Here is an 8,184-nt window from a genome sequence, read left to right on the forward strand (position 1 = left end):
AACTCGTAGGTACGAATCTGATTTCCCAAAAAGGGCTCAATTTCCTAGTTTTAACTCAGATTCTGATAAAATTTGAACCGAAGCTTCTTTGTACCTAAAACAATATAAACACGGATACTTACACTATAAAAGTTCATATAAATGCATGAATTTATAATAATATGATATGCATTTCATGCATTATCAACATGTCTTATCTAGTTTCTCGCTTAGTGCTTTGCAAGCACCCTTGGATCCTTTCGACCCGGCTCCCACATGAGCCAAGACTATGCTCATTACACCCATTCACATCCACCATGTCATATACACACTTATAATTATATTTGTATTATTTTCATTCATTTATGGTTTGACATATGCATTTATTCATTCATGGATTTTTCATTGCTCATGTTTCATGATATAATTGCACAATTGGATATAAATTCATAGCATACATGAAACAACATGAACAACAACTAATTAGCACAAATATCAGCTCATTGGCATGCTTATTGCAATTTATCTCAAATAAAACATGTAATTAATAATTAAACAAACCATACATGACAAACTGTAATTCAGGTCACTGTTAATCAGATTTTAGAAAATCCACCAAGATTCACAGGGATCTGACTTAACTCTTAAAATTTAACCAGGGATGCTCCAACATGTCAAGGACACAACCCAATAAATAGAACATTAAAATTGATTCTAATAAAATAAGTAAAATTCTGAGACAGAACCCTATTCAGGAACTTTTATAAACCCATTTCTGTATTCAACAAAAAATCCTCCAACTTTGGGAATTTACTGAGACCTACTGTTAACTCTTTTTTCAAAACTCTTTTTACCAATCCTTACTTTTAACTCTTTTTGCAAAACCCGTTTTACCAATTTTTTCTCTGTATGTGGACTCTCACCCAGATTTTTTACAAAGTTAAATAAGTCATTTTCGGTTGGTTTTCCTGACTGTCAAAATAATTGGTCAGAACAACTAGAGCCAAAAAATAGTGCTTTATTATAGAGGGCATAACTCCCTCAGTAGAGACTCAATCAGGACAAATTAAGAGGCAATAGTCAAGCTCTTGATGTGTAGAACATCCCACTATTTTTATTTTCTTTTTTTGATTCGTATTCTAGGAGATATAGATTTTTTTCTAAAACTTGTTAGGTTAAAAATGGGACAATATCACAGTCGGTCCTGTTGTCAGGGCAAAAAATGTATGCTCTATTGCAGAGGTCGTTTTGGCCTCAAATCTTACTCAAATAAAATAAATAAGAGCTCTAAAATAAAGTTCTAGATGTGTAAAATACAATAATATCCTTATTTATATTTATTGGACTCGTATTCACCAAGTTATTAATTTTTTTCCAAAATATGTCACGTCCAAAAATGTGAACAACATAACAGAGATTTAAATACATAATTTTTTTATTAATCAATGTTAAACATGGCACAAAAATTAATCAAACATGCTTATTAATTAAACTAATATGATCACAGTATAATACAACAATTAATCATGAATTTTCTATACTAAACTATATTAATTTGAGCACTACTCATACATGATTCATAGAAATAGTACATAGGATTTAATTTAGGCATGCTCTCTTAACAAAATCCTAATCAAACAAATCATACGATCAAACAAGCACCATTCACATGATCACATGATTTGTAACATGAATTTATAGATCTAAACAACCTAAATATGCTCTTTTTACATGGATTAAAATACACTTCTAATTTCATAAACTGATTGCATTAAAACCCTTTTTCTAAAAACTGGTTTTGCACAAAAATACTTTGGTGATGTATTTTCTCTAGAAATGTTTTCTAAAACTTATGAAAACCCAAAATTTCAATCACTCTACAGTCCGATCCACCTTGGATTAGATCTAAAAACCGGTCTTACGCATATTCCATGCATTGGGATTAATTTACGCCTATGAGATAGGTGAACCTACCTCGTTCTGGTTTTCGAATCGACGAAATCCTTCTCCTCTCATCTTGAATTCGCCAAACAATGTCTTCAAGCTTGGCTGCAACTCCAATGGTTGCTGAACCAACCTCCACCAAGAAGAAGAAGAAGAAGAAGAAGAAGAAGAAGAAGGAGGAGGAGGAGGAGGAGGAGGAGATGGAGATGAGAGTTGACCGGTTCCTCGGTTCTCTCTCCCTCTCTCTCATCTTTTTTTTTTCTCACAATCTCTCTCTTTCTCCTAATCTCTCTCTCTCTCTCATAATGGGACGAGCAAGGGTTTTTAAAACCCTTGCTTAGCTCTAGAAGTAAGGAGGAAGGAGGGTGGGTCGTGGCCCCCCTTCTTTCCTAATTTTGTCCAAAACCCAAGGCAAGTAGTACTTGCCTTTTTACTTTGTTTTTTTTTTCTTAAAACCTCTTAAGCCCATTGTTGACTTTTTTGAAAACTTCTTAAACTTTATAAATTCTAGTTATTACCTTACTTACCTTTTCCATGAAGGTGAAGGAGGATGGTGGAACGTCGCACCAAGTCCTACCTTACCCATTCTCATCCTATGAATAGCATATAATATACAATATATTATATATGTATACTATATACTACACTTAGAATGTTTTTTATTATTTTTCTTTCTTTCTACTTAGTATTCTAGATGACTTCATAGTTAAGGAAACAATATTTTTAGCCAAGAGGGATGGGCCCACATGCATGGGATGTCCCCCCCTTGTGGCCTCAACTTACCAATTAAATAATTTAATTATTTAATTAATTATTAATTAATTTTCAAATACCCTAAATCTCTCCTATGGGGTTTTAAAATTCTAAATTAAGTTCAAATGAAAATCAAACTCAAATGTAATATTTAAATTTTTTTGGAATTCAAATCCACGTCAAATTCATCTACATTTCGTTAAAATTCCATTTTTAATTGAATTGAACCCCGAGTTAAATTTGAACTTCGCTTCTGACTCTATTTTATAATTTCAATTTATTTAGGATTTTAGTTTCGAATAATCTACATAGTTAACCCAAATTTGAACTTTATATTTAAATAAAATAACTCTTAATTGGGACATAAAAAGTATATTTATTTTATTTAAATAATCATAAAAAATTATGGGTGTTACACAGAGAGATTTATCTCTACCTCTCTCTCTCTCTACAATCTTGCCAGACCAACATCGGACCGCCGGACCGCCATCCAATCCTCCTCCCTCGATCTTCCTCACCATCCAATCCGCCTCCCTCGATCTCTCTTTGGGAAGTTTGAGGGATTTATTTTTGGAAAATATATTTTAGGTTTTTGCCTTAGGGTAGGATGACATCATGGACGAGGATGGCAAGAAAGTTCTTGTTTTTAATCACACGTAAGAAGGTATGCCCACCCTAGTTCAGATCCTTGGCTCTTCCCCTGGTTTTAGGGTTGGGTTTTTGGTTTTGCTGCTGTTGTTGCTGTTGATGTATTGGTTGGCAAGAACATTTAGCAACCTGATACAATTTCCTATAAAAATAAGAAGTCAAAGGAAAAAAAATTCTATTTTGCCTTGATTTTGACAGAAAAAGCTTCTCATCACTTAACTTATTTCCTATAAAAACAAGAAAAAAAGTTTGATAAAAGAAAGTTCTCATATGAAAAAAACATTTAATAAGCAAAATTTTCTTTTCAGATTTTTTTCCAATTCCAAACGTGTTTCAGAATACTCAAATTAATAAGTAATGAATGCTTATTTTTGCATTTCCCTTGCATGTTGTCTTTTTCCAAGAGATCACCTGGCATCTTTTGATGTGCAAAAGAAAAGTACTGGTCGTGCATCCAAGATGAGATTTCACTCTGCCACCAAACCCATATTGCGTTTAATATAACATATTATATTATATTCTAAGACCTTTACAAAAAATATTATAAGGACATATAACAAAAAAAAAAAGTAAATGAAACAAGAGAGGAAGGATCCCATGCAAAATTGACTTGTATACATTGAGCACAAGAACTTCATCTTGGTAGCTTGCAAATCCGAGGCAGATCTAGGAAATAAAAGCCTAACTAGACATGTATCATTTTGTGATGTAAGAGATAAGGGGGGAAGGGAGTGTCAGTTTCTAGTTGGCAATCTCTTAGAGATAATGAAGCGAGTGCTCTCAGTAGCAGGGGTCCGGAACTGCTCAGCTACGTCATAGGCAATCTTTGTCGCATCAACGCAGGCCCCCAAGATCCCACGGCGTGTGAAGCCCACAGTATAGAGGCCATGCTCTCCCTTCCAACCATTGGGGAATGGCAATTTTGGCATCCCATCTTCTGAGAAATGATCTGTACCCTACGAAGTAGCGGAAAAGATATTAAAAATAGTACACCGGTACGTTTTTTAGTGTTGATGTAGTACCATTACTATACAAGAAATTTATGTGTTACTTTTTGCCGGTAAACTTTAAAGGTATCACTATGTTATTAAATCAAGCAACATAAGAACCAAACATCAGAACTCACACATTTATTGCATGAACGTAAGAAAATGAAAGCAACCAAGCTAAGAAACAGGACTCACTTCTTGCATTATTAATGAAAACTGAAAAGCCAACCTTTTAATGATCAATTTCAGTAAGAAAAGACACCACTACATCACATTTTGTTTCTATGATGCATCAAAACATACATTTTTGGTTATTGCTTGGTACCATCTTTCGCTCATATAAGCTATGTCACGATGCCCCGTTTTGGCCTCCCTATCGTCGTGTCTCCTTACATACTAGTCATATGAAAAACTTGATAAGATAATGGTAGTAATATTCCCGTGTCCACAAACGTATTCATGTGACATAGGCCATAAGAAAAAAAAAACTCTCAAAAATATAGGCACTAACTCTCTCGCTCTTTCTAAATTTGATTTAGGGTTTTACCAGGATAAAACTGGAGAGTGCCAAGCTTATCATTATCACTCCATAAAGAACGCAAGTCAAAGGATCAAACGAAGAAAAGGAAACAACATGTTGGTTGTTGTAAGACAAATAGGAAGTGCACAAATCTTCCTCGGCACATGCAGCTTACCTTAAGCCAGGAAGGTACATTACTCTTGTACCCCGTAGCCAAGATGACTGCATCAAACTCTACCTCCCGCCCATCTACGAACTTAGCCCCACAGCATGTGACCTCCTCCACTCCTCTCATTACCTGTAAACATCAGAATGAACAAGCAGACACCCATTTCGTCAGTAGTGTCACGTGACACCCACCAAGCTACAAACAAGACTCAAACAAAGCCCCCATTCCCCACCTCCCCATCTGCCTTTTAAACCTCACAAAGGCAACTCACAACCATGGAAAGAAATGAAAATACTTGAGAAACATAAAACAACTCACTCTAATCTTTCCTTCTCCGATCTTAGAGAGTGCACCAACATCCAATACAGGGGTTTTCCCAACAACATTCTTGAGCTCAAGTGGGCCAACTTTGGGTCTAGGGATCCCATACTTCTTGGTATCCCCAAATGCAACAAGCGCGCTTATCAACAAGAACCTATCAACAAGCCTTAGTGGGAACCATTTGAGAAGCGCCATTGCTACACCAAATGTTGAATACCCTAGTATCTCTCTTGGTAGCACATGTACCTAAAACACACCAAAAAGCATGGCTATTATATTAGCCAACAATCTTAAGTAAACATGAAATTGTTCACCCAAAATATATATATATATATATATATATATATATATATATATATATACATATATATATATATATACACACGAAATTTATGCACCAACAAAACTTTTTTTTTCCTTGGAAAATGGATGTAAAGTCCGGAGACCTGCTGCCAAAAGTTCTACCAAGCTATGGTAGCCATTCTCAACCGGGTAAAACCTCGAGGCCGCCCTCCTTGCCCACAAAAAAACCCATTGCTTTGGCCTTATGACAAGGGATGCACACTCCAGCTTGAAGGCCTAAGTCGACTTAAGTCGACCCACTTAGTCAGGTGTGCATAGTACTCCTTATGGGCACGAAAACAAGACATTAATTAACATAATTAGAATAAGAAAAAAATAAGAATATGACTTACAGAGTTCCTGACCACCATGTAAGGCTGAGCACCTTGGTTGACAAGGTCCAAACTGACCTCCATGCCCGAATTGCCACATCCCACAACCAGAACCCTCTGCCCACGAAAATCTTCGCCGGATTTGTAAGCGCAAGTGTGAAGGACCGGACCCTTGAACATATCCAGACCCGGAATATCAGGAAGTACCGGTACAGCATTTTCACCAGAAGCAACGATGACCCAGCGAGAGATGTAGTCCGTGAACCTCTTGGACTCGTTTGAGAGGTCGAGGGACCGGACCCTCCAAAGGCAGCAGTTGGGGTCGAACCGAGTTGACTGGACCCACTGGTTGAACCTAGGCCTGATGTTGAACTTGGCTGCATAGGAATGGAGGTAGGAGAGGAACTGCTGCTTGGAAGGGTAGTCAGGAAAGTGTGGTGGGAAGGGGAGGAAGGGGAGGTGGCAGAACTGCTTGGGGAGGTGCAGCTTGAGCCGGTCGTAGGTTCGGTAGTGCCACAGGGAGGCGATCCGGTCCGACCGGTCCAGAACCACGCAGGGCACGCCTAGCCGGCCCAGGCAAGCGGCCGTGGCGAGCCCAGATGGGCCTGCCCCCACTATGATGGGTCCGTTCACCCACACGCACCTCAGCTCGGTCTCTGGCAATGAGTCCATCCCTACCACAAAAACAACCCTTTCCTTTCTTTAAACCCTAAATGAGAGAGAGAGAGAGAGGGGGATGGGGTGGTTTTAAATAGAATTGGAGTGGAGTGTGGAGAAGAAGACTTGAAAGCGAAGGAAATGATAGGTTTTCCCAATCGAGGCTTTGATTGATCGTGTGAGAGAGGATCAGGTGCAATGTAATTGCACACTTTTAATGAGCTACCGCACCTGATCACCTTCATCATTGTTTGCGGCCCAAAGCTGACGGACTGTATCTCAAAATGGAGGGTGATCAGCTGCAGCAGCACACTAAAAGTATGCAATCACATTGCACCTGATCCTCTAATGCAGTGGAGTGATGGATTCTGGTTTGTGTGTGGGAAAGTGGCCAAAATAGCCTTGGGTTTCTGTCATAACAACGATAACGACCTTCTTAGTTTTTGTGCATTGATTGGGTTGGGCCCACCTCCGGATCGCTTTATGGATCGGGTTAGTCCAAATTAGGTTGTAGATTTCTTAGTGGATGATTAAAAACGTGTTTGATCAATATCTCGATCATGCTGTTCAGGGTCGGATCTGGCGTAGGGCTAACTGAAAGTAAGTTGTCAATGGAATAGGAGAGTGTAATCCGCCTTCTGAGATCCCCCATTTTAGATTAGGAATGCTTGTCAGAGTTTAGACTTGGGTCAAGGGCTGATTCTTGAAATCTTTTAATCTTTTTTATGGCTTGGGTCTGGGTCCAAGGCTGATCTGCTTTATCTTACAAGGTCCAAACGAGGATTCTTTTACTATATACGTGCTTAGGTCTGACGTGTGCAAATCCAAGGTGAAAGCCCAATGGGCAAAATCCTAAGAAACTTTATGAACCATGATTTGCAGACAGTCATATCTTAAAATTGAGTCATTTTTCATGTCATGTGATCCATGTCACGGATGTCCTTGTTGGAAAGAAAATCCAATAATAAATCTCCAAAAAGTTTTTTTTTTTTTTTGGAAAAAACTTAAAAAAAGTGTAATATGAATATTTAATAATATATAAAAAGAACATTTACATTTAAAGTCCAAACTTTTTACTGATATTCGGAAAAGGGTTGTGTGTTTTAAAAAACATGTCAGGATCTAACTTTTTGCTGATAGCCGAATGAAGACCTTAGCTGAAGTAACTCAAGTTAACTGTGAGTTATGTTCAAAATTATTAAAATACCCCTCTTAATAAGATAATCCAAAAAAAAAAAACTCTTTTCAAACCATTGGTTAAAAATTATAGTGTATATGAATATTCTTTTATATTTATTGAGAGAAAACTTGGGTTCAGGTGGTGGAGTCTAGGCGGAAATCAATCAGGTGGCCTACCCTCCAAAAATTAGGAACTTTCAAAGGCTTCCAATGGGCCAGTGTCAGAGTTTTGACACGAAAGGAATAATTTTCTGAGTCCTGAAGTTTTGTACATTGTTAGATATTGATTTTTGAAGTCCTTAAATAACATACATGTTATGTTCACATAATCTAAAACATATTTTCTACTAA

The 8,184-nt window shown here is 37.4% G+C and overlaps 1 protein-coding gene across 1 annotated transcript; it reads right to left on the reverse strand.

Moving 5' to 3' along the window:
* Window positions 1-4,058: 4,058 nt before the first annotated feature.
* Window positions 4,059-6,669, reverse strand: LOC149829412 (putative indole-3-pyruvate monooxygenase YUCCA4). Its single transcript, XM_090016184.1, has 4 exons — window positions 6,019-6,669; window positions 5,321-5,569; window positions 5,009-5,131; window positions 4,059-4,280 (listed from the first exon to the last, which is right to left on the reverse strand). The coding sequence occupies exons 1-4, from the start codon at window positions 6,667-6,669 to the stop codon at window positions 4,059-4,061; spliced, it is 1,245 nt and encodes a 414-aa protein (XP_089872310.1).
* Between the last annotated feature and the right edge of the window lie 1,515 nt (window positions 6,670-8,184).

The sequence above is a fragment of the Nuphar pumila genome, chromosome 8 (assembly GCF_984573655.1).
Source record: "Nuphar pumila chromosome 8, dmNupPumi1.hap1.1, whole genome shotgun sequence".
NCBI lineage: Eukaryota > Viridiplantae > Streptophyta > Magnoliopsida > Nymphaeales > Nymphaeaceae > Nuphar > Nuphar pumila.

Excerpts from the sequence above, each read along its gene's own strand:
- LOC149829412 (XM_090016184.1), bottom strand. The coding sequence starts at position 6,669 with ATGGACTCATTGCCAGAGACCGAGCTGAGGTGCGTGTGGGTGAACGGA. Across the intron at positions 5,570-6,018 it reads ACATGGTGGTCAGGAACTCT|GTACATGTGCTACCAAGAGA; the intron begins GTAAGTCATATT and ends GGTGTGTTTTAG. Across the intron at positions 5,132-5,320 it reads TCGGAGAAGGAAAGATTAGA|GTAATGAGAGGAGTGGAGGA; the intron begins GTGAGTTGTTTT and ends TGATGTTTACAG.